Here is a 27,496-nt window from a genome sequence, read left to right on the forward strand (position 1 = left end):
AGAGTCTGCTAAGGGAAGAGACCTGTGCAATGCCTGTCTGCCCAGTTCCAGCCGGGGAGGGGATGTTTTAGCCGCGATTTCAAACAGCAGCAGCAGCAACAGCAGCAGCAGCAGCAGCAACGACAGATTGCTCCCCCCCTTGCTCCCTCCCCTTCGACCCTGCTTTAAACCCAAGCAAGCGACCGACCGTCCAGATGATGATGCTCTTGCTGAGCCACTGACAAAGAAACGGCGACTCACCCGTTCCTGATGCGGGATAACCGGCTGCTTGGAAGCAGGTGATCTCTAGCTGTTGAACTTTTCTGCCCTGTGATGATGCTGTGGTGAGCCTGCTGATCTGAAAGCCATCTCTTCAGGACTTCTGAGCTGGCCAGATTGAAAGAGATCAATGGACTGATCAAACAGCCGCAGCTTTCAGGTCTCTTCAAGGGGTGATATATCCCTTCAGCCCCTGTTGCTCAGGTGCTTGTGGCGAGGGGAGCAGGACGTCTTTGTATAGGCTGGTCGCTGGCTCGCTCCCATTGGAGGTGGAACGCTGTGTTTCTCCTCTCCAGGTCTCCTCCGCAGAGGCGGAGAGGCAGATGAGACTCCAGGACTGCCTCCAGGGCAGAACTTTGTAGCGCTCTCAGCATCCCTCCTCAGTGTGGATGTGAGCCACGGGAGTTGGGGATGTTTGAGGCAGACTCTGCCAAGTGACACCTGACAGCTGCTCTGGAGGTTTTTGCGTGGTCTCACGCTCAAGGGCTTTGCCTGTTGTGAAGATGTCCATGGTGTTTCTGTGAAGCTGAGGTATGGCTGCTGGAAGGTTACTGCTGTATGCTGGCCTCTCTTTAGCTCTGTGTGCCCTGGGCATGCTGGCCGTGGCAATCTGCTCTGACCATTGGTACGAAACTGATGCCAGGAAGCACAGAGAGAGGTGCAAGAGCATCACCACTAAGAGAAATGATCCTGGCTTCATCTATAACTCCAACAACAACCTGCCTCTCAGGGCCAGCAGGTCTAGGTTGGACCGCTGGGAAGGGAAACTCCTCTTGGCAAGAAACAGGAGGCAGATCTTTGCTATGAGCGCAGTCGACGAGTGCAACAGACAGTACAACTCAACCAACATGGGGCTCTGGAGGAAATGCCACCGACAAGGATTCGACCAAGAGCTGGAGGAGCTGATTGCAAAAGGTAAGGGCTGTTTTTTTATCAAATGAACATGCCAGGCCCTCCTGAGCTGAGCAGAGGCTGAGCAGAGCCACTTGGGCTCACAGATGGGAACTGGCATCTCTGGTCAAGTATCTCTCCTTGAAACGGATGAACTGGCTTGGCTGGGCATCGCTTCCTGAAACATTGTCAGGGCAGTTTCCCACAGGGTCTCTACAGCTGAGGTGTGGGGTCTGGGAGCAAGAAGGCAGTGGGGGTGAGAGCAGACACACCCCAGCATGTCTCTCTCATGTCTCTGTCTCTCTAAGCTTATTATAGTCTGCCATCACCATGGTATCAGATTATTTTCCACATACAAATAAAAATATTAATAAAGCAGACATATTTTTTTTAAATTTTGTTTGACCTGATGACTCAGGCAAAGTGCATATTATTTTATCAGAGGCTACATATGTCTGTATTTCATCATTCCCTTACCGAATGCCCTATCAGTCCTGAATTACACCATTTGCAGTGCTCACATGTAGGCTTTTTCCGTCCTCAAATAGAGAGTAAACAAAGGGAAATGCTAAAGAGCAGGAGGAAACCCAGCTTGCTGTTTACACTGAGCTATGTTTTGGAATATTTTCAGTGTCTACAAAACATTATGTGAATTTATTAGGAGTGTTAGAAAGGAATAATTTTCTCTTGGGGTGGAGATGCATCTGTTTGCCTGTAGCATTTTTGTGCTGTTTTTTTCTTGTCTTTTGCTCCTTCTTCTTTTTTCCCCTAAGGTATCTGTTCAAGGTGATGGTCAGTTTGCCTCAAATGTTTCTTTGATCCAAAGTACAGGAAGGCGGGATATGCATAAAACTCAACCTAAACATCCTGTCTACAAAAGACGTATGTTTTTGCAGGATGATGAGTGTTTCAGTAAAGGATGACAGCATCTTTGCTACCCACAGAATGGTTACTCCGTACAACAAAATAACACTTCCCTCCCATGGTTCTGTTGCATTCAGATGATTCCCCAGAGATTTATTTCCATCGCAGTGAAATCATATCTTCTCACACCATGCAATCTTTAAAAATACTTGTTTTCTAAGTGTGTTCTCTGTCCCATACTCCCTTGATAGCCTGTGTTGATTCTCTCTTCAGACATTGCAAGCAGAATTATTGCTTAAAGCTAATTATTCACGAGGGATATACTCTCACATGTGTTTGCCAATGTATACATTTTGTTCCGTATGTTTTACAAGTGAGCAGTAGAGGTGACTAGCACAGTATAGACTTGCACTGAGACAGTACAAACAGGTGGTGCAGCAGGGAACCTAGATCACTGGTTGGGATCCTGTCTGTGTTGCTAGTGACCCTTCATGTCTAGTTGCTGTTTAATGACCCATATGAAATGAATTGGGGGCTTCAGTCCCATTTGTAATGGACAAGTGAATGCGTCCAAAGCTTGTCAGCACCCTGGCACCCTGCTGCTGGTTTCAGTGCCGAGGGAGGGATTCCTTGTCTCTGTCTAGGTGAGGGCGTGGGCTTGCTGGGCTGGCCACAGAGGGCTGGATCGCTCTGCCACGTGTGCTCGTTGTGCTTGGGGCATAAACAGATTCAACCTTGACAGCAGACAAACATGTCACCAGAGCTCACCTTTGGCAAATGGAGTTTCAGTTATTAAAGAGGTTTTTCATCTTGAAATAAATGAGACTTGTTCCTCTTTCACTGCCTGCCTTGTCCTGGCTTCAGGAACATCCGTTTCTCCTGCCAGAAACTGCTGAAATTGCCTGGCAGTGGGTTAGGTGTAAGCAGCTCTGCTAAGTGTTAACCGTAGAGAAAATGTGGCAATTCAGGCTGAGGTGATTAGATGCAGGAGAAGATGATAGTCTCTGAAAGATTTGGCTATAATTTGTGTGTGTCCGCGTGTATGTATGAGTGTGTGAATGAGTATGTGTGTGTGTGTGTGTGGTGAATTGACTAAATATACAGCATTCAGCTGGTAGCAAGGAATTCCCGGGCTCAGGTACAGCGTGAGTTCCTGCACACGTTTTCCTGGACATGCGTGTCTGCAGATGGCCAGAGAGCCGCTTCGCAGAGTCGATGTCCCAAGGTCAGAAGTGCAAATTGTGCACTTAAGGGAGCTATGTGCAAACATTGCTCTGTGTCACTCCTTGCTTTCTTTAAAGGTTTTTTGATACACATTTAACAAACTTCATTGTATGTTGAGAGAAATATTAAAGGATTGAGACTCATAACACTGAATACCAACTTTGTAGTTCATTTGATGGTCTTTCTGGAGCGAGGATCTACCTATGCTATAACTCTCAGCCATGATGAAGAGTCACACATGTTAGCACTAATGCTACAGAGATGCCTTTGGCACCCCCAGTTTAAAACACAGAAAAGCAAGTATAATGGCAATTTGATAAAATAAAATGTTTGACTTGCTCAGAAATAACACTAGAGATATTATAGGATTACTTGTCCGCTTTATGTTTTGTGAAATCAAAAAGCACCAACGGATTTTACTCTCCCCTTACCGAAAAGTAGTGTAAAACACTCGTCTGTTAAAAATCCTTTTATGCTGGAATCACTGAATTAGAAGGAGCTAGCTTTACATGCGCATTCAGCTAGTGTCCCTGTTCCCACCTAAGGCCAGCTACTAGACTGTTTCTTTACGGACCTCAGATATATGATGAAAGTGGAATAAGTACATTTGACGTTGCTGGCTGATGTTGAGCACAGCTATGGATTCAAAATGAGGCAGGTATTCTAGGTTCATCCCAACAGCACCACCTCTTGCTTTTCTAATTTTTCTTCTGTGGAAGTCACTTTTCTGGAGTTAGAGATTGGAGGGGTGGGTGCCTGGGCAGAGCGCGCCCTATACCCATGTGAAGAGCTGCAGATGTTCTCCACCTGTAGTAATCAAATACCCTGACTGGGGTACATATTCCTGCACAGATGAAATCTTTCTCTGTATGAGCTCCAGGGAAAGTACCTTATAAAAGAGGATGTTATTGGTACATAGGCCTTTTACTCTCCTTCCTCTGCCAGCTATTAATTTAATCTAGCACACCTCTTCCGGAACTGGATAGACTAATGCAGGTTCTGGCCCCAAATATTGTGTGTAATGCTATATGTAATTGAATGTAAATGCTATTAAGGATTGTTGGTGGTTTCTTTTTTTTTTTTTTTTTTTCCCCCAAGCTGGATAGGATCTAAGTGATCCATTTATTTTGAGACAGATCCTACATTTTTTACCTAGGCAAAATTTCCAGTATTGGGAATGGTGGGTTTGTCTATCAAAGGATCACGAAAAATTGTCAGTAAAAGCCTAACTATCTTTGCAAAGAGCCTGCAGTTATTCTGCTTATGAACTCTGCTGAAGTTAATACAAGCTGTAGGCAATGGCTTGTGGCAGGATCAGGCCCTATGGTAGTTGGCAGTATTCTGATGCCAGTAGTTTTAAAAAACTGTTCGGTTTATGAATATACTGGGTCACTTCTGTAATTCTGATCTGTATTTATTAGTTTTTACTTTCTGGCAAATACATTAAAATCTTTGTGTTGCATTTTGCTAGAAATACTGGAGATCTGTTACTTCAGATTTCTTATTGATAGATATAATAGACTCTAATGCATATATAAAATAGTTGGTCCTATTTGCATTTCTCCTTTCCCTTTTTAATATTTCCATAGAACCCAGCTGCATATTTCAAAATAATACAATTAGATAAACAGGCAATGAATTAAAACAGATTATCACAAGTAAGCATACTCAGGGAGAGGCAGGCAGGCATGAGACCAAAGGCCTGAAGAATATTCTAAAGCTGCATCAAAATTAGGCAGTTTATTTGTTTTCTCTGTTATTATTAGTGAAAAACAAACAAATAAACAAACAAAAAACTAAGAAACAACAGAAATTATAGTCAATAAAGAAATTACTGGAGTTGAACATGCAAGCCCAGGGCTGTCTTGCTAACTTTTGGTCATGTGAATAATCTTTACTCCTGTGAATGAGCTACTTGGACTGGAGGGAAAGCATTCTTGTACAGAAGGACCAGTCAAAAAGAAAGAGCTTACAAAGCTGGTCCTCTGGTTGTGGTTTTGCATCTGATCAAATCTTTTAGCATCTTGGGACCAGAGTTTCACCCCTGATCCCTGAAGCCTTGCAGAGTCAGGAAACGCTGGCTCTGGGTTTGTTCAGCACAATACTCTAAGCTTCTTCTGATTCTCAGGTATCTGTCCAGTCTTCTCTATGAATTAAATAGCCCTGTGGCTTAATGCCCCTTTGAATGCAGTGTTCCCTATATCCTATTAGATCCACTGTTTGCTTTTTACCACTGAGTTTCTGACAAAACTGCCATTCCCTCACCAGACCAAAAGATCCAAGTGAACCAGCCACCTCCAGCACTAAGCAAGCAGAGAGTTGAAATGCAGGTAAGTGTCCATTCGAGGCTGGGAGAAGGCAGAGTTTATGTCCTGCTTTGGCAACCTGCAGCTCACGACTCCCTGTGTATGACTCGTAGTGACCCAGAAAAAAACCCAGAAGCCACCGAGTCTGTCTGCATCCTACAGCAACATTGCTCAGATGCTTTCCTGCACTAGTGAGAGGAAAACAAGAAAGGAAAAAAAGGAATTACATCATTTAATTATAAAGGTACAATAAAGTAGATGAAGGAGTTGCACGATAACCAAAGTCTGTTCCATTTAGACAATTGCTACTCAGAGGACCTTTCATTTCCCTTTTGGAAGGCTGCCAGTTAAACTTGTCTGGATGGGGCTCTGCTGCCTGCCATTGGAATCCAATTTTATTTAGAAAAAAAAAATTACAATTACCTTATTATTTCAGTCGCCCTTTTACCTTCCTTCTTCCACTAAGATCCATGGAAGTCATAGTAAATCCTATTTTAAAAATATTTTATTGTGAGTATACGTAGCCCATGCCACCGCTGAAAAAAAAAAAAAAAGCAAGCAATTCCTGTGCAGCCTACCTCCACCTCCAAATAGTAGGCAAGACTTCTGGGATGAAAGCATTCTCTGTTTTGGTTTGTCAGGTGCACAGCACAACTGAGGAAGAAAAGCTTAACAGGACTACTCTGGCCGTCACTAGGAATTATTTATAGACAATTGGAACAGCCTGAAGAGAGGCTACTTGCAGCTATCTCTAGGAGTAAAAGGATTTATTTTCATAAAAGTACTTGCAATACCTTGCAATGCTGTGGATTTGACTTTTAAAATGCAATGGTTTTGCCAGATAAATTAGGACAGCCATTTCTGTCATGTAACCTTCATACATTAAAGAACTCATGCTTTGTTTAAATTGTGTGCTTGAAATCCCAACCATTTTCCAAATGTACTCATTATAAAGGGGACTTTAATAAAGTCTTGATTCTGATCCTAGTGAAGTCAATAGCAGATGTTTTATTGAATGTGATTATGCAGGAAGTTCGGGCCTTTAGTGTTTCCTTTGAGGTTAAAATTTTCCCTGGATAGAAAGGCCAGTGCAAGGTCTGTGCTCCCTTCTGTCACAGCAGAGTTCTGCTGGAGGCATCCAGGGAAATTTAAGCAGTAGACAGCCTTTAAGTTGAATCTTAGGCTGCCCAGGTATTGAGCCTTTACCGTTTTCAATGCTGTAATTATTCTTAGTCTATTGATGTAGATCGGAAGTCAAACAACTGCATGTTTCTAAGATACGGCAAAGACATCTTCTTGTTCAGAGATTTTCTAAAATCATTTAATGGACGAAATCACTGATGTTTCATGCATGTGAGTACCAGGAAGATTTGGTCCATCATATTTTAAATAAGCAATTTTAATATTTTAATTGCATCAAACTTAAATAGCAATTCATTAAAAAGTATCTTTACCACAAGTAATGAGAACCTGACACGTTCCTCTGACACATCTGAGATAATTAGTTTGATAATATATATCTGCTAAAAATACTAAGAACATATATGTAATTTAACAGAGCTGCAACTGTTTTTAATCATGCTGTTTTAAAGGTCAAATTTCAATCAAGCTGTTGGCTTTCAAGCAAAATTGCCAGTGAAGACAAATGGAAATTTTGCCTGAGTAAAAATGACGGGATCATGCCCTTCTCAAGAGAAACTGATATTTGCAGAGCTGCCTGCAGGACTGCATGCTTAATTCCTGTTCATTTAATTGAGCATCCAAATCCTTTAGAGAAATCTCAGCATTTTTATCCTTTCTGCCTATTGCTTAAAAACTTTTTTAAAAGTGTGGAAGAAAGATTTAGTGTGAGTGCAGATGTGTTTTGTTTACTGTAAAAATAAAAATACAAAAGATTATTTTACTTAAATAGAGATGAAAAGACCTGAACTGTTTTGTCACCTCCAGCAATAAAAATCCATGTTAATATTGCTTTTTTTGCATTGAAAAAGTCTTTCTGTGCACTCTGAATAACTTCAAGAGTGGAATGAGTTCATTAACTATTGCAGAGCCAGGAAATGAGGAAGAAGACTTTATGTTTTGTAGGTTCTGCAAAAATAATGACAATCATTTATAATGTAAGTTACTTAATGGCTCATTGCTAACAAAGTGTTGCTGTAACCCTTGAGTACATATTCACCACTTTAAGAGCAAAAGAAAGAACTGAGATGGTGTTTCTTAGTTTTTAAGGAATAAATAAATAAAGAATGTGGCTTCTGGAATCCAAGTACCTGTAACAGACCATTCAGAATAGAATCCACTTAAAAGAAAAGAATATAAACGAACATATTTTCTTGGCAGGAGAGAAATCAGACTATAAAATGGAAATTTCTCTATTTTCTTTTTAACAAAGCCTAATTCTTCCATAAATAAGTATTCTGAACTGCCCAGCTGAGCCTGCTGAAATCATAATCCTTTGTAGATAACTACCAAAATAGATGGAAGAAAGGTAGTACTGCAGTTAGGGCAGGGCTTGCAAAGCCAGAAATCAGTCCAAGCTCTGACATAGTCTTTCTTCTTGGCCTGAGGCAAGTGACTTAATCTTTCGTACCTCAGCTCAGTAGCAGTATAATAGGGATTTCATTCATTATTATTAATACCAGTTAGAGTTCTACCATAGGATTTATGAGCCTTAATCATGGATCAGAAATCATGGATCAGAAAAATGTCCCCATCCTTTTGACATGTTGCTGCACTTTAAATATTGGCGAGTAGTGCAGCCTTATGAGAGAGCAGAAGGAAATGACAAGGTGATTATGTTCAGTGTGACTGGTAGTGGTTTTAAAACACCAGTAGGCTAACCACATTTCTGTAAGCACCATGAAATGTGGGATTCCTAGAAGGGTTGTAAAGAAGGATAATGAATAGGAGGTGCAGATGTTTACAAGACGGTCTTCCAAAGATTGAGGGATGGCACCACAAAAATCATGGTTCATGTGTGCTTGAAAACTTAATAAGTAGGTGATGGGGACTGACCTCTTTGGTTGACTGTAGTAGTAAGCTGACATTTCCTTAATGAAGACAAGTAGATTGCACTAATGAGAGACATATTCGGACAGCAGTCTACAGCTGCTAGGAGAAATGACGTGGTCAGAGTGATGTGTTAGGAAAATTATATTTCCAGCAGCATCCTGAATGGATACATGGAGGGCAAGATCACATTTGTAAAGGTCAGAAAAAGAAATATTGTAGTAATAAAGGCAAGTGATAATGAGAGTCTCGATGGAGAAAGAATATGCAAACTTTAGCAATCCCCTGAATCTAGGCATGTAGTGAGAGACATGAGATGAAGATGCTTCTCCAGTTGTTGACCAGAACAACAAGGAAACTAATAGAGTTGGCTGTGATGATCAAGAGAGGGACTACTGAAGAATATAGTAAAGGGAGAAGTACAATAGGAACTCTGTTTTAGTTACAATTATCTCAATTTGATATCTGTATGTCTACGAAGCAGTATCAGAGAGACTGTGGGTAAGGACCTAGGGACACAAGTTTGTGTCAGAGGAGTGAATCTGTGGATTGCTGCATGGAGATGGCAGTGGAATCTGTGTTTGTGGTGGAAACAAGGAGTAAAACTGAGAAAGAGAAAAGCCCGATGAGATTCTGTCAGAGCTCGGAGAAGAAAAGTGTCTTCAGGAGGACGTGGAAAAGGAGCAGATTCAAAGGTGGTGCAAGAGAAGTAATGTTATGGTGGCTGAAGAAAGACACCATTTCGGGTTAAAACAGCACAGGACACTACTGAAGGCAGTTGACATACTGCAACAGGTGAGAATAGAGTAGTCAGACTACTCTGAAATTTGCCTAGTGCATTGAGTAAAGAATTTTGCAGCAGCAGTTGCAAGGGAGAGAAAGCTGCACTGAACTGGTAGGAGGGAGTCCAGGCAGCGTTTATACCTGGTGTATTCAGAGAGGTTGGTGATGAAAGGCAGGAGGGAAAAAGACATGGCATTTAGAGAGGAAAATAAATGTGTTCAGATGAAAGAATGTTTCAAGATGAGAATATTTTAAGAGGAAAGAGAGTGAATGGTACTTGCATTGTAAGAGTAAAGAGACAGAGGGGCGTGAGAGGTCAAGGAGAAGAGAGAACAAGAGGACAAAAAAGGCCATAAGGAAGGCTGGGATATAGGATAAGACTGGCTCAGTAGGAAATGAAAGAAATTAAGGAAGAGAGCTGCATAGGAAGTTTTTCATCTGTGAGAGAGGAGAATGAAGAAGGAGTTGTAGGAAGGGAAGAGGAAACAGAAGGCAAAGCTACTGGAAGAGGAAGACCATAGTTTGTAATTTTTCTCATGGAAGAACTGGGTGAAATCCCACATAACAGCTGAAGTGGGGGATGGAGGAGGCATGAGGATCTGAGGAATGAGCCAAATGTTGCAAAGAGGTGACTATGATTTTGAGTCTGAGATTTAACTGAGCTGAGATGGAGTAGTAAGTCTAGGAAATGAGCAGAACTGAATGGGGTAACAATGCATTTCTAGTGGAGAAAATTAGCCAGGCAGCAGGATTCCCATTAGAGATGCTCTGCTGTGTAAGACATAGAAGAGAGCAACTGGTATGGGTCGGCTGGCATTTGGGATGGCAGGGTAGGAGCAGGTAGGGGAATGCAGGGGAAAAGCTCTATGAATGAGAGAGTGCAGCATGGATAACATCAGCACGTAGAGAAAGGAAAGAAATTATAAAGAGGGTGATAAAGGACTGAGAAGAAGCGTTAAGTCCTTAATACTGATGATCTGAAGCGACAGGCCAAGCAAGCTTAGCGTGAAGGTGGTGGCTGATGGTTGTTGTAGAAAGAGTCCAGGAGATGGTCCAAGCAGTGGAGCAGGAGGATGAGGGGAGAGCGCAGGGCCCAGTATGAAGCCCTGTCTTTTTGGTATGTGACAGGGTCAAACAGGCTTGTAGACTGAACAGAGGAGACACTAAAACATAAAGCTTAGGGTGCAGAGAGTTCAATACTACAGACTCTCTTCTATAATTTGCCATGCTTTCATGCTGAGAGTTCATCTTGTGTAACCTTACAGAGGTGTCAGCATGGTTCAGTGAGTTGTCCAATGCTTGGAACAACCATGCTCCAATCTCAGATTGAATCTCCAGTGCAGATAAACATACTAACTAAAAAATTCAGGATATTTTCCACAAAGTGATGGCAGTGGGGTGGAGGGAGGTATTTCCAGAGCTGAGGGGCTTTTATGGAAAAGGTCTTTTCAGCCTGTTGTACCCCCATCCCAGGGTTTCTGCACTCAAAGTGCTGCACTCTCTGAAATAAATGTCAGGCCAGCTAGGGAGTCCTAGGTCAGAAGTAACTGCTTGAACCCCATGGCAATCTGGCAGGTGCTCTGCTGAGCTCATGGTGAGATTTCTCCTTACTGAGTAGCTTGTTACTGTCTGTGCCCACTTCTGTTTCTGACTCCAGTGAAGGTGTAACCTTGGAACAACAAGCTGCAGTAGCCTGATGCGCTTTGGGAGTGCCAGAGGAGGAGCTGGACATTTATGAATCATAGAATCATAAGATGGTTTGGATTGGAAGCTTGGACCTTAAAGATAATCTAGTTCCAACCCCCCTGCCATGGGCAGGAACACCTTCCACTAGACCAGGTTGCTCAAAGTCTCATCCAGCCTGGCCTTTAACACCGCCAGGGATGGGGCATCCACAACTTCACCTGTTCCAGTGTCTCACCACCCTCACAGGAAAAAAATTCTTCCTAATGTCTAATCTAAATCTACCCTCTTTCAGCTTAAAACTATTACCCCTCATCCTATCACTACACCCCTGATAAAGAGTGCCTCCTCATCTCTCCTGTAGACCCCCTTTAAGTACTGGAAGGCTGCTGTAAGGCCTCTCCAGAGCCTTCTCTTCTCCAGGCTGAACAACCCCAACTTTCTGAGCCTGTCCTCGAATGGGAGGTTCTCCATCTTTGTGGCCCTCCTCTGAACTTGCTCCAGCAGGTCCATGTGTTTCCTGTGCTGTACATGAATCACATGTATGATTTACAAAACTGGTACTCACATTCCATATATATGGATGTCCCATATATACAGCAAAGTGGGCCCCATTAAGATATCCCACCAGACTGAGTGAAAGTCACAGAGAATCTCTTGTCGCAGCCCTTATTTAATTCTGAGACCTTTTGTTGATTTTGTGTTTTAACAGCAGACATTTCAAAAAAAGCTCCCTAAATGTATTTCTCAACTTTCTAATAGGATAAAACAGTTACGCTAATTTTATTAGCTAACAGAAGATATTTTAAAGGATCTTTCTGCTTAAATATGAGTGTACAATGCTTGTCTCTCTGTTAATCAGCACATATCTTTGAATATGCAAAAGAGCCTTTATAATGTAGATAGTTTTGCTTTCTGCCCAGTGGTCATTTAATGACAAATATTATAACAGAAACAAACAAAAAACCAAACAAAAACATTTTTCAGTCAGATGTTAAAGGTAAAAATTAAGATCACTAGCCTTGAAGGAGTGATCTTGATTTATGGTAGCTGTTTGTTGTGCTTTAAAGGCCACCACACAGCCTCTTGCTAAAAGCCTCGTGGGTTGAGGCAAGGACAGGGAGGGTTCACTCACAACTTATGGTCATGGGCAAGAAACAGACAACTTGGGAAAACACAAAAACAATTTAATTTGTTAACAATCAAAAAAACCAGAGCAAGATAATGAGAAAGAGAACTACATCTTCAAAAGGCACCTCTCCCCCACCCCGCCCTTCTCCCTGGGCCCAAAGGCTTTGTTCCCGATTTCTCTACCTTCTCCCCTCAGGGGGCAGGGATGGGGGGTCGCAGTCAGTCCATCCCGTGTTGTCTCTGCCCCTCTTTCATCCTCAGGGGAGGCTCCTCACAGTCCTCCCTGCTCCAGCGTGGGGTCCCTCTCACGGGACAGTCCTTCACAAACTGCTCCAATGTGAGTCCTTCCAATGGGCCGCAGTTCTCCTCTAACTGCTCCAGCATGGGGCTCTTCCACATATTCGCAGCCTCCTTCGGGCACGGTTCCTTCTTCCAGCACGGGGTCCTCCATGGCTCCATCTCCATGAGCTGCAGGCGAGCTCTGCTCTCCATGGGCTGCACGGGGACAACGTGTGTCACCAGCTCTTCACCACGGGCTGCAGGGGAGTCTCTGCTCCGGCATCTCCTCCCTGTCCTTCTTTTTTGTTGACCTTCGTGTCTGCGCAGTTGTCTCTCTCACACCCCGCTCCTCTCTCTGCTGCAGGTTCTTTCTCTGTCTCCTGAGGAGCTCCTGGCTCTTGGGCGGGGGCTGCGCTGGGTCGGCTGGGCCATGGTGGAGGCTGGGCAGGCAGCAGGCAGCAGCTGGATGGATGGACTGGCCAGGTCCTGCCTGGAGCCGTGCCCCCCTCCCTGTGCTGTGCCCCGTCTTCAATATGTCATTTGCAGAGGCACTGACACACTCAGCCCTGGCCAGGATTGGGTCCAGCCTGGAGCTGGGGAAACTTCCAGCAGTTACTTACAGGGACCATCTCAGTAGTGCTCCCTGCCTCCAGCAAAAAACCCCTGCCTTGAAGCCAGGGGAACATCAGCAGTTCCTTACAGGAGCCATCACTGTGGCCTCTCCCCTGCTACCAAACAAACCCACCACACAAAACCACAACACTGATGATCAAATTGCATTGCTATGTGTTAGGTACTTAGGTGGTTCCCACTGAGATAGTATCTGAATACTGTAATTCTAGATCATTAACCATAACGGATTATGAAGAGTGGAATTATCCTTGTTTTACACAGAGGACGGTTGCCCAACAATGCAAACATCCTGTAGGACAAAAGTTCACACTGGAAATAAATTTCTCATTGTTACTCCCTAAGTGCATGAGCTGGTGTTTTGTGTTAAATTTCATCCCTTTTCTATTCACCAGATTAGAATTCTCAAGATTACCCAGTTCTGCTCGTGTGATATTCCATAATGGTTAAAGAGATAGGGAAGAATGTTACACTGATCAGAGAGACAAAGGAGCCAGCTAACAGGAACAGGGAAAATGGAAAAACTCAAATAGCTTAATGGACTCAAATTGGGAAGTTGGATGATTTCCATCTCAGACTTCTGAAAGATGTGGTATGTGACATTGCAAGTCCAGTAAAAAGGATCTTCAATAAATCTGTCTAATTAGGATGGTACATTAGGAATGAAAAGTAGCAAATCTGTATTTAAAGAATGGAGAAAAACTTGCCTGGGCCACAATGGACCTTTTAGTTTTGTCATAATAATACCAAGCAGAGTTTAAAGTAAGTTTTAAAGGAAAGATTAATTAAATACGTGGGGGGAAATGAAATGAACATGCAAGTTGTGTTTTTCTACTTGAAGTGTGCCAAACTACTCTGATATATTTTGCTAGGAAGGTAACTAGGTTTCGAGAAAAGGCAGTACCTTATACCTAAGTTAGCAGGATTTTGGTAAAGGATTTTATATCCTGCCCCTTAAGAATCATAGAACCATTAAGGTTGGAAAAAGACCTCAAGGATCATCAAGTCCAACCGTCAACCCACACCACCTAACTCACTAACCTATGTCCCTAAGCACCACATCTACACGTTTCTTGAACACCTCCAGGGATGCTGCCTCCCCCACTCCCCTGGCCAGCCTGTTCCAATGCCTGATCACTCTTTCAGTGAAGAAATTTTTTCTAATATCCAGCCTAAACCTCCCCTGGTGCAACTTGAGGCTGTTTCCTCTTGTCCTATCACTTGTTACTTTAGAGAAGAGCCCAGCACCCACCTCACTACACCCTCCTCTCAGGTAGTTGTAGAGAGTGACAAGGTCTCCTCTCAGCCTCCTCTTCTCTAGACTAAACAACCCCAGCTCTCTCAGCTGCTCCTCATAAGACCTGTGCTCCAGACCCTTCACCAGCTTCGTTGCCCTTCTCTGGACCTGCTCCAGCACCTCAATGTCCTTCTTGTGGTGAGGGGCCCAAAACTGAACACAGGATTCAAGGTGCGGCCTCACCAGTGCCGAGTACAGGGGCACAATCACTTCCCTACTCCTGCTGGCCACACTATTTCTGATACAGGCCAGGATGCCGTTGGCCTTCTTGGCCACCTGGGCACACTGCTGGCTCATGTTCAGCCGGCTGTCGACCAGCACCCCTAGGTCCCTCTCTGCTGGGCAGCTTTCCAGCCACTCTTCCCCCAAAACAAAATGGTTTGTTACAATGTGGAGGTAATTAATACACAATTTACAGTGTGTTTAAGGAACTGGCCAAAGGAAGGCAACAAGTGCTGAGAGAGGGAGTATCAAGATGAAAGTCAGAAGTAGAGTTCCTGAAGTAGGGGACCAACCTTATTTAATAATGTCATTCATGATATTGGAGCAGGGTCTGTAAGGGGAGGTGATAGCTCTCATTGAGTTGGGCACAAAGGAGTGAACTTATGACATTTGCTGCTTCCATAAGAATGAGACGTTGCCAAGAGAAAGAAGGCCTGGAACATTATATACAAAGAACTGGGTAACGTTGATGACTGGATGACAGGAAAGACGTGAAATTTCTTTTCACTGTGAACTTTTGGTCCTGGAGTACATGTTTACACTGTTGGACAAATACCCTCTGTATTGCACACTGGAATTCTCGTCCTCCAGGCATCCGAGCTGTGGGAGGGTTGGGGGTCAAAAGGCTTCCTCCATGTCCAGGTACTGCAGCAGGTTTCCTTCCAAGGTAGGAAAGGTGCATACCCAAATTTCACCCCATGTCCAGTTGGGATGTGACTACAGAGCATACCTCAGTGGGGACAAGGACAAAGGGGTTCATGAGGGTGCAACTGTCTTCAAGTGCATACAGAAAGTGGCAGAGCCATGACTGGAAGGAAGTCAGATATGATTGAAGAACCGAGCCGGCCAAATATTTCAACTAGGGTAACATTAAAGTCATGGGCAAGGTGTTAATCAAGACTTCTGTGTTATAATCTTTGCTATTCTTGTCAACCACCTGTCAGAAAGATGAACTCGAACTGCAGCAGGTCCAGAGAGGGGTTACTAGTGTGAAGAGAAAAATGGAAAATCCATTTTACAAATATAATTGTTATCCAGAGGAAATGGAGTTAAACACAGGACAGGAGGAAGATGTGTTTAAACTAAGGACAAAATCAGCAGGGAAACCTGTCTGTGCGAGGGCCATGAATATATGTAGGCTGGAAGTTGTGCTGAAGTGGGGCTCTGGAAGGAGCGATGAGGGCACAGCACTTCTAACAGGTTTTAAGGATGAAGATGGATATATTCAGGAAGAGGGATTATATTATATACTTGCCTGCTATGCAAGAAGAATGAACACGGTCCTTTCTAGTACTGTGTCCTTGTGAAACATGCCATAGGACTGTGAAGGATTAATTTATTATTACTATTAATTCCTCTTTTTTTTTCCCCAAGGAAGAGCATATTCAGCTCTGTATCAAGCGGGACATGATGGAAGGAGTGTTTGTCACTGAGCTGTCTGATACCAGCTGCAGGTGTCTGGTGAGAAGGAAGGGACCTAAGACAAATCCAGCTGCACCATCCCAGCTGCTTTGTCTCTTTCACCTGGTCTGAGCTGCACTTTATTTCCTTCCTGTGACACCCCACATATGCAGGAAGGACTGGGGATGAAAGGACTGTGTGCACTTAATGCAAATTTTACATATCTTTCCTTTAGATAATACAGTTAAAAGGGTCTTTGTTTCCTGGCTCCCTCGTCTGCTTTCATTTCATATTGCCTTACCGTAATGACACCAAAGGTCTGTTAAATTCTCAACCATTTGTATTCATAAGCCAGGAGAATGCAGAGCCTTCAACTTCCTCACTAAAATAGTTTATATAAAATAAAAGAGAATTTCCGTACTGTATTTAAACATCCAGGATGGCTGGCAGCAACAGAATTAAACTCGTATTTGCATATATTTAAATTACTGTGAGATTGTGTATTTTGTTTCACAAAATGTTCAGCCATTTGGCTGGTGATGCTGGGTGAGTTTCCTTATAGTGGGAGTGATTTTGCCACAGGATCCACCAGCTTGTGAGGGCTAAAGGCACCCACTCCTGAGCTTTGTTGACTTGTGTGTGCAGCCGTAGACCACAATTCTCTCAAGAGTTTGGGGGAAAGGTCTTACAAGGAACAGAAAGGCTCCACAGCAGTCAAGGTAGGAAAGCATTGTCTGGGATAGACTTTGAGGCTATAATTCAGCTCCCAGAAAAAGGTGGAAGTAGGGTTCCATCAATCAGCATGGAGCAAGACAAGCTGGGATACTCTGCCTGTCTGGATGTTCAGGGAACCGTGCCCGAGGCTCCAAGTATCAAAGCTGCCTTCTGCTTTACAGGGAGAAACTGCCACTCAGCTCTGTGCCTGAGCACCTTGAGAAGGAGGGTTTTATCTAAGGTGGATCAGAAAAGGCATTTTTGTTTTCTGCTTTTGTTGAGGAATGACCACAGCCTTATGAAGAGCAGCCCCCATTCTGTTCCAGGTGAACTGGAAAGAATGAGGGAGGGAGACTGAAGGTTGTTGGTGTTGCCTCTATGGGCATGTCACTTATGTGGGAGCAGCTGGACGTGAGGTCCTTTGCCTGTGCACTGAGCTGTGGGAATGCGAGGCAGCTGCTTTTTAGGAGCTGTATATCTGTGTCTGAGAGATGCTGTATAAAGCCACTACACGCTACTGAGGGTTTGGAATAAGGGCAGAGATACATGGCTTTCTGTGCTCATTTATGTAGAACTGAGCCATCTGTCCTTTTTTTTCTATAAAATAATCTTTCATATCAAAGAGGAAAGTGATGAAGTAGGTGCAGAATGGGCTAGTGCAGCATCTTGGCCTCAGGACCTGGAAACTAATGTTTGAGGAAAACATGGGGACTTTTTTCAAATCTGGCAAAGAGGTTTTCAAACAGGAGGTTTCATGGGAAAAAGTGGGGCAACTTGTTTAAGTGCCTTTGAGAGAAGGAGGGGGAGACTACTTGAATGATTGGAGGGAGGAGAGGTGTATGTCAGCATAAGGTCTGGCCTCACACCAACAGCGATGGCACTTCTGCCTTCACCCCAGCGTTTCCCTCTTATCCCTGCAGTTAGGAGCCTTGTCCTGCTCTGAACGGTGTCCCCTGCACTCTGTGCCACACCAGAAATGGTGGCACATCTTTCCCCCTCTTGTTCATCAGTTACTGTTAGTGTCCTGCCTGTGACACAGCAACTAATTGCATTGTCAATGCCTTCAAATGAAGAAGAAGCAGCAGGAAGAGATGAAATCTTCAGCACAAAAGTCTTCTTTTCCTGTGCTTGTCTCTAAGAATACAAGTACAAAGAAAGAGGAAGGTGGAAGAAGCAGGATTTCTCTTAGCAGAAGGTTGCCCGCAGTGCTGTGGTATGGGCAAATCTTTAGGCTCAAGCTCTTCTTCGCCTGCTGCCAGCCTCGCCTCAGACCAAGGGGTCGTGGTGTCCATTTGGTAGTGTTGCCATGCTTCAGACAGGGTGTAGTTTTTGGCTAGCAGCAAAAAAGATGCCTGGAAAAAAGCAAAAAGATGACTGCAAGGACATGTCTTCTTTAAAGATTGTCCTCCCTGTGAGTGTAATTCATGGCATTTTGGGAGTTCTTGGACCTGCATTTTGAGGTGACCTGCACTTACTTGATCTCTGTGGTGGGATGCTACAATTTTATCTGTCACCTAGAAAATTAAGTTATTTGAATGTTCATCTTCGGCACTTGAATTAGGCACTCAAATACCTCCTCTGCGGACTAAAACTTCTAGGACTGCTTGTGATAATGTTTCAGTGCCTGTCTTTAGTGTCCATGTTTTGAAATGAGATCCAACTGTCCAGCCCTTAGAGGGCACAAATTGACCAATTTCTATTCGTCCTGGTTACACCAGGGCAGGACTTTGTCCTAACGTTTAGGGATGAGATATGAGCATTTCTCCATTCATTTCAACGCTTCCTTTCCAGGGTTTCAATCTGTGCTAAAATGCCAGAGTTTGACCTGCATCCCTCCTCCAGAGCAGGAACATGTCATTCTGCATGGTGGTGGAAGAGGCCACAGAAACTTTCTGGTAGATTTGGTGGAGCCTAGCTGGTGAACGGATGAGAGTCCTTGAGCTTGTTTCATGCATCTTGGACAACATCAGTGTGACAGTATATTAACCAAGGCCAGCAGGGTCTGCAGAGTGGGCTGCCTATGTGGTGCAATTTCACCGCTGCAACATTTATCACTGAATCTACCCTTTAAGACAGGTCAGTGCTCCTGAGTGTAAGCTTTCATTTGAGAAAGTTTTGCTATCCATCACAGCTATGACAATGACCTTCAAAGTTGACACCGCAGTTTAGGCATCTGGTGCACAGATACCTGAACCAGAAGGTAGAGGGCACATGTGAAAAACGGGATGTGGATGGAGGAAGTAAGCCAGCAGTCCTCTCTATAATCATTAACAATTTCTTTTACCGTTAGGCTGTTCCTTTTCAAAGGCTAATACAAATTATTTTTCCTTTGTTTCCAAGGGCCTGGGAGCTGACAAATGACTCCTCTGACATTTCAATATATTGCTGTAAAGAGTGTGGAAAAAGTTTTCACATGAAACATATAAGAGACAGAGTTTACCCATCACAGATGCCAACCTGGTTTCAAAGGATTTGAGATGGCATATTGTCTGCTATGCTGTTTGTTTGATATGCTTCTATTGATATATTGTCTTCATAGCTTTTTCGTCTGCTAATTGATGTACGGCTGTATACACCAGCCTTTCAGCTCTGCTTGAGTTTTGTGTTAGACACAGTACTTTGTTTATTCGTGATTGTTATGGTCCTATTTAAAGGTTTAGGAAGGTAATACACAGGTACTTTTGTAGCTCTCTCAGCTTTAGAGATAACTTAATTGAAATGAATCAAGGGAAAGCAGAGATGCGGTGAGTGCCTGAGCACTCAGCCAACCTGGCTTGGCAAGGTGATCACTGGAGTCTGCCATTCATCTCACTGGAGCATTGCCTTTTGAGTCAGAAGGTGACAACTGAACTTCAGTGATGAAGGGGAGGTCGGTGTGGGAATGAAACCACTGGGACTGTAAGCTTGGTGCTGTGGAGAGGAGAAAATGGAGACAAAATTAGAGGATGCTTGCACAAAGAGTGAAGGGGAAGAGAGGAGAAGAACGGAAGCATTGGTAAGCAGAGGCAACAGTGGCTAAAAGGGGAACAGGTCTTCTGTTGAGTATGAAGGCCAGGGTCTGGCCTTGAACAAATATTGAAATGAAAGCAGGTACGTAAAGACCATGTTTCCCCTTTGGCTGTGAGCAAACTGTTGTACTGACAACATGTTTGTGGAAAGTGTGGGGAGACCCTGACCTCCAAACCTGCCTGTGAACCAGACTCACTGCGAGATTTTTCTGACAAGGATGCATCTGAGTCCTCACTGTAGTATGGGCAGGACAAGGGCAAAACTGTGACCAGCCTTGTGAATCTTGAAAGGGGAATTTCACCTGCCACTTATGTCCGTGTGGAGCCTCCTTGCAGGCAAGTCTTTCAGCAGAGTGCTTTTGATTAAGTTTTCCTTCAGAAACTGAAGCAGGAGCCAGAGTCCTTTGGAAAGCCTTGTTTAGTTAGTCTAATAAAGGTATTACTAACAGTGCTGCTTGGAGTATTTATTGGGAGATTTCACCACGATAGTGGTAGCAGTGGAATTATAGTCATTCTCTGGTAAGACCTTGTCAATGCGAGAGAAAATTATGTTGATCCAATCAGAGATATTTTACAGGATCAATGTAATATTCCTTTGCATAATCATAACCAAAGGATTATGGGCCTGTGCTGGGACTGACGATGGATCACTTGACAGATCACAGCCTCATTTGTTCTCATTGTTTTAACTGGTGAAGTACAGGCAGTTTTTAAAAGTATGCATATATACCCCTGTATCTCAAATAAATCAGGCCTGCTTCAGCCCAGAGGCATTATTTTCAGAGTGTTGCTTTTGAACAATATTTTGAGCTGCATGCATTTTTCATAGCTGAGCCATACTGAAGCACCTTGGTATGACCTTGAGACAGTTCCCGCTGTGATCCAGGAAGCCAATGTACATGAAATGGGAGAGGAGGCCCCGAGGCGGGCAGGGAGGAGGAGAGGACAAATCAATATACAGCATGAGCCTCCTAGCCCAAACATCGTCAAGGATCCCGAATAAGTTTGTGTAATTGAGTGCAATTCCTCCAAGGAGATACAAGCGTTGCAGATGACAGTGAATTCAGGAGGCTCAAGTGCGTACTGTGATTATGCTGGGAATGATTTATAATAAATCAAGACCTCCTCATTGGTTACACTACTATCTTTGCCTTTTTCAAGATCCCAGTACTGTTCTATTGCTTTAATTACAGCTTTGTCATGCACTGTGGAGGTCCTAAATCCCTCTGCTGGCTGCTCTTACCTAGATATTTCCCTGGCTTTAGTGAGGCTTCTTCTGCCAAGGAAGAGGAGCGGTATGTTTGATGGCTTCATTGCATTTGACTGACTGGTTCCTTTGGATTTGCACGTACATCTCAGAGAACAATGGAAAGGGAAAACAGTGGCTGAGGCACAGAGCAATGGCTCAACTCACTGATAATATCAAGGGCCATTCAAACCCCAATCTTGTGGTTTCAGATGACTTCAACTGCAGGGCTGCAAAAGTTATTTGGAGAAGAAAAAGCAGCTATTACATGTGACATTTAAAATTAGATGGGACACAGCTCTTGTGAAAATACAGCTGGGATCAGCCTGTTTCCGTCAGGGGTGAGGACAGATAACTGAATGTGTCCCTTCTGCCATCATGGGCAGAGTGTAGCCTCTATCAAAGTGTATAGCTTTGCTAGGAGGTTGTGACTAGCAATGGGGTGTGTCTACAGAAGAGTGAGAGGATGAAGGAGCCTGTTGTAATTAACCCCTTCAAATGAGCTCAGGGGGCAGGGGCAAGACCTCCAGGAGACTGTCGTCCCTGCGGCTTTGCCTTGCACCGAGAGGTAAGGGAAGGGGAAGAGGCAGGGCCAGGGTTACCAGTGCTCTCAGCAATGCAGACAGGTCATTGCCTCCAGGCAGCACCAACACCTGACAAAGTCACCTTGTTGCCCTCACCCTTGGAGGCCTCATGTTTGGCAATGCAGGTCTTCTACAGCCATCGCTGTGGGACAATTTACTGGAGGAAGACTGGCTTGACGGCTCCCCTTTGCAGTGCCCAGTGCCTCCTGGGCTCTGTGGCACGTGGTGGGGAAACAGCTGCACACCCCCTCCTCGTGCAGGCTGTGACCCCCTGCAATGCTACGCCTGCGGAGGCTCTAGCTGCCCACGGGAGAGCTGCTCTTGCTTTACTGATGGCCATTTTCATAGGACCCACATTATTCTGCCCTGCATGTAAGCCCTGGGAAGTCACCATGGGTCTGGCACTGTGGGTGGCATCAACACAACAGGACAGACTCAGGTTGCCAAAATCATGAAGGCAGAGTAATCACAGTGCCTTTTATTTTCCTTGCTACCTGAAATAGTCAGCAATGAGATTGCTTCTACAAAATGCAGCGCTGAGAAGTAATCTGTTAGAGTAATCATTTACTGTATCATCTTTGACCACCGCAGCCCTCGGACGTATTTATATCCTTGCAATTCATGGCTGCCTGTCAGTTGTTCTGTTGGTGAGCCTGTAGAAAATCCATATTAAAAAAAGGTTAGGGGTTCTGACTTAAACCGAGAAAAGCACGAAAAATCAGAGTAAATCCATGCTGATAGTCTGTTCTTCGTTGCGTACATTCAGGATGAACCCTTATCTGGGATTTTCACTCTTAACTCTCAGTGTCCTGGCTCTGATGAGCCTCCTCAGATCATGGATATTTGTGGACTGTGCATTATTTCCATGGTAGTGGATCCATAGGCATATGATGAGCATGGCAGTATAATTTGCATTTTAAAGTAGTCTTAAATAAGCTCTCAGGTCTGCAGCTGGGCTTTGAGAGGATCATGTTCCCTGGAGTTAGCTCAGGGCAATGTGCTGAAGATCACACATAGCTTTTACTCTGTTCTTGCTCAAGCAAACCTGCTTTTAAGTTCAGGGGAGCAAAGCCAGTCTTGCTGAAATAGGTGGGACACAGATTTTGCCCAGCATTAATTTTTGCTTGTGAAAAGACTTGAAGAAAAAGTGAGAAGGGCCTTCTAGACCAAACCTCCTAGGGGCTTACTAATCACTCCTTCTTGCACAGGTTCACTGCCATGTGAGTCCCTTGAAATATTTCCTTGAGTTGAGCAGGAGGTTTGCCTAGAGAAAATGACCTACATACGAGGCAAGTGCCATGTAACACTTGCAGTTAACATTTTATTTGTTGGTATAATAAAAGCATGTAAACAATTCAGTCTTGCCAAATTCCACTTGCCTGTTTGGCTGGGATATGTACTTTTTCCTGAGGAGGGAGTAAAATGATGTGCATTTGTTTCTTTACTGTGCTCCTGGCAAGGAAGATTTTGTGCCTAGGCTGATAAATTTTCAAGTAATTTTTTTAAGGTCGTTATTCTGAACTGCTGCCCAAAAAAGTCCACAGAAAAATAATCTGAGATTTTATATCAATTCATATAACTACCTTTACAATAGAAAATGTTGGCTTTTTCCTTGAATTGTCTAATATGCCTCTGACATTGCTATCTCTGCAGAACTCATTTCTTCTGTGAAAGCTGCAAATGTGAACGTTCCCTTTCAAACAGCATCACTCACAAATGAATAACACAGATCTTCCTTGATGTACATTGAGTCGACCAAATAATTTCCATCGTCTTCTGCATGTTACTTTTTCATTTTTCCCAGAGAGATTTGCAATCATTACAAGTCACTTTCCATTTTGGCTTGTAGCCTAAGCAATTGAACATGCACGCAAGGCTTCGGTAGGAGAACTGTTCACTGCAGCTAAGTGTGACCCCTGTTAATGAGCAGATAAGGTCAGGCCTTTCTATCGTAATCTCTTTGGGGGCTGATCCGCAGGCTGGAGGAGCGTACCACAATGTTCATGTCACTGAAATTTTTATACCATTCTATCACAGTAACATCTAAACGCAGACGCGCCCATCTCCACAAGGAAATACAGCTCAGAGGCTGTCTGGAACAGATATGCCATGTATTATTAATTACCCAGTTGAAGTATCTATAGTAATATTTGTACTATGCAGCTCTATTCCCCCCACCCTTTTAAAAAATTCATTTGAATATTATTATTATTTATTTTGAGCTGCCTCGTGATGCCCAGGCTTGAGGAGTTTAATTCCTGCTATAGGCAGGGAAAGTTTGACACTTCTGTGTGTGTGGTCCTTGCCGTTATGCGGGCTTATTCAGCAAAATGGCCGATGCGGGCAGAAGATGTGTAAATCAGCGAGTGCTGCAAGAAGAGCACTTAATTGAAGCTTTATCAAGTGCCTGCAGAGCTGACCTCTGAGCAGGAGCTGAACCACAGCTGGGATGGGAGCGAGCCAGGAGCTTTCACTGATGACTAAGCCCATGTGCTGGGAAAGGATTTGCTCGCAAAACTCGCTGGCTTTACCCATGGGTGGCAGAGCACTGCATAGCTAGGGGTGACTTAAATCATTCTGCTTAACTCACTTAAATTGTTCCTTTCAGCACAGATTCATAGCTCTCGGTACACTTTGATGACTCTATAGTTTTGTACAGGGAATTTAAGTTAAAGCCAGGCTGCCCAGTGTTGGGGTCAGCATGGTGCTAATGGCATGGGGGGATGTCAGACCGTATGGTGACAGGACAATGGCATGTTCAGGCCTGTGAATTTTTTTCTTGCTGGTCTAGCATTGGAAGAGTAGATCCAGACTGTTCGTATCCCTTCTGCATGAGCATGTCTCTGTCCTGCGCGTCTGCAGCTGCATATACAGAGGCAGGTAAACATCAAATAGTTCTAGCTGTTTGCCTACTGAGAAACAGATCCCAACAAACTATGCAAGTGTACTGAAGCAAATAAAGCCCTGAAGGTTGAAGGCAAAAGGAAAAAGAACATTTCACAAAGCTGAAAATTATGAAGGACCAAATTAATTTGGAGATCAAATCTAAACAATCCTAACAGGTAATCGAGAACTTACTGACAACGTTTTACTACATGTTTGCAAAAAGCCGTGGTACTATATGTGAGAAAGAAGATCATATTGTTAAAAACTACAATAACTTTGCTATGAGGGGAAGAAAAAGTAGTAGGAAATAAAAATTGTGAATGTGCCTGTTCTCACATGCAGGAAGAAGAAAGGGCAACATGCTGAAATATCTGGAAATTAGAAAATAGGAATGGTAAAAGCTAGGTAGGAAAAGAAGTACAAGAAGGGAAAACTAAGTCTAGCTGAGTTAATACAGGAAACAAAGCTCCAAAAGCTATTAAAAACCAGACACTTCAAGTAAATTATTGTTATATACTCTGTAATAGCAAAGCATATTAATGATAGAAATGCTAACAATAGTATTTGTCTTTTGCCAAATGGAAATTATTTTTTTAAAAAGTGGAAATCAAGGATATGTTTAATAATTATTTTTATTCTTCCTTTGGAAAAAAGCTAGGTGAGTTATTTTTACCATATGATGACAACAAAATACTTTCTTCTCCAGCAGTAATTTAGACTGACAGAGCACAGTTAATAAAGTCAGCCATTTTAATTTAATAGATCTGAAGAATTTGATACCAAGCATTTGAAAAGAGCTGGCTAAGGAAATTTACAGACTTAATTCATATAAATGGTGATTTTCAGAATTTGTCAGGATACTGGTGAAATATCAAAGGCCTATGAGAAAGCTGGTATTATTTAAACTCTTGAAAAGTATAAATATAACAATGCTAGGAAAAGTACTGTAGCAGCTAATGTAATTAATTAATAAATTAATAAAGAATTAAATGCAGATATGCTAACTAATGCTAATCAACATGGATTTATAACAATAGATCTCATTAAACTAATTTTTGTTGATAAAGGCACTAGTGTTGATTTAATATTCCTTCTTTTCTTTTAGGCACTTGACTCTGTACCAGATGACATTTTGATTAATAAGCTACAGAAACCAACATGATGCACATTAAATGGATTAAAAATCTGGCTAAAATATAGAGTTTAAACTGAAATTTTCTATAGACATAAAACAGATTTCACAGGGTGTTACAGATAACAGTTTTTTGCATTAGGCTACTTACCATTTTTATTAAAGAACTAGGAAAAAAAAAACCATGACAAAGTTATCCATAAAGTACACTAATAGTCATTCCGGGAGCACTAAATAGTAATGAAAACTGGGTCACTCAGAAGAAATGTATCTCTTTGTAAGGTGGAAGAAAACAATGTGTACTTTAGGTACATCTGTTTGGGACAGTGGGATGGCATATAGATATAGCTGATCTATCCCACCATCAGTACTGGAAGCAAATGGGGTACCTTAGCTGTGCCTCAGGCGATGTCTTGGGGTACAGTTAGCACAAACGTCACCCCTGCATAGCACTCCACTGGGCTACAAAGGCTTCATAAGGCCAATAGTATTTGTTTTGCAATGATGTACGTTTTGTGGCTTGTCCATTTTTGGCACTCATGCACAGGGTTGAGGTAGTGGAGAGGTTTAAAGGCAGAAGTGACAATGCTGTCGAGGGCATGCTCTGTAACGCTCAGTAAGCAAGGTTTAAGGAACTCAGTCAGCCAAACTTAACAAAGATCGGGGGGTGGCTTCATCATAGGCTATAAAACCTGCGTATGCAAAGGCAACCTGCTCAGAGAGGACTGTATCTAGCAGGCAGATGCTGGGTTCAACACAAGTGGAAGGCTGGGGTTAAACCAGCTGAATTCAAATGAGATATAAGGTCAACCATTTCAGCAGAGAAAGCATTAACCCCACGAACAGGTTGCTGTCAGAGGTGGCAAATTCTCCGTTGAAAACTCTGGGAAAGCTTAGATTGTACCTTCTGAACAGAAATGAATTCAGGACAGTCCCGTGGCCTGTACTCTACTGGATATCTGAACGAATAAGTAGAGCTGCCTCCTGGGCTCATACAGAAGTTGCAGCGCTGGAAAACAAGTGCCTGACACCAAGAGTTCAGATTTTATGTGCCAGCCAAGGGGTTTTCTAGCTTTCCTGAATATAGATCAAAACTTGTAGTATTTTATGTGTGTCAGTATGCAGAGCCATAAACGCAGACACTTCAAAGCACACATCCTTGCTGCACTTTGGGTAACTGGTGGATCTGGTGACGTGGCCATGCCATAACCTAGGAGTGCTCTTAACACAGGGTCGTATTCTGCTGCTGCTCTGAGATCAAGCCGAGAGGATTTTATCAACTTCAGCAGCATTTTACTGTAGTGTAACTCAGAGCTGAGTTTGCCCTGGCAAGTCAGCACTGTCAGTTGTCCCACAAGAAGGGATGTGGTGGGTGATGGCAGGAGCCATCAATAAAAAAAGGGAAAGAATATATAGGAAAAATAGCAAGGAAGGACAGATGCTGGAAAACTGTCAGGAGCATGACGGAGGCTACTAAGCAGAAAAATGGGAAAGCTGCATTTTAAGCCATATTTTTGTGTCCATAAGAAAAAAAAGGAGGAGAAGTATTGCACAAAAAAGGGAGATCTGGGAGAGAGAGACTAGAAGAGGAGGAGTATATAAATAAAGGGTGGGGAGAGAGAAAAGGAGAGGAAACAGAAACATGTTTGTTAGTCTTCGTGACCTTCCGTTACACTTACTGAATTATTTATTCTGATATTTGCTGGTATCTTCCTGTCAGCCATTTAGTGTCACGATATAAATAAGAGCAGAACCCTGTTACTGCTGTTCCTGGAGGGATTTTGATGTTGAACGGCAATGGTGCACCTCCCCCCACCACCCTGCCATTAGGCGATTATGAATTATATGCCGAATGCCTCTAATAACTAAAGGGAAAGGGCTGCTCAGCACATTTGGAATGTAAATCTCATTTTTTTTCCTCTTTTGTAGGTCATGAAATGCAGCCCTC

The 27,496-nt window shown here is 43.3% G+C and overlaps 1 protein-coding gene across 1 annotated transcript in view; it reads left to right on the forward strand.

The window, feature by feature from the left end:
- Positions 1-791: 791 nt before the first annotated feature.
- The window catches only part of TMEM178B (transmembrane protein 178B), a gene marked incomplete at its 3' end in the record, with an annotated part of 61,532 nt that continues 34,827 nt past the window's right edge, over positions 792-27,496 (forward strand). Inside the window, exon 1 of the mRNA XM_010075090.1 lies at positions 792-1,173. Coding sequence (XP_010073392.1) covers positions 792-1,173 — 382 coding nt within the window. The remainder of the gene's footprint in view (positions 1,174-27,496) is intronic.

Source organism: Pterocles gutturalis, unplaced genomic scaffold, assembly GCF_000699245.1.
Source record: "Pterocles gutturalis isolate BGI_N339 unplaced genomic scaffold, ASM69924v1 scaffold3857, whole genome shotgun sequence".
Classification (NCBI taxonomy): Eukaryota; Metazoa; Chordata; class Aves; order Pterocliformes; family Pteroclidae; genus Pterocles; species Pterocles gutturalis.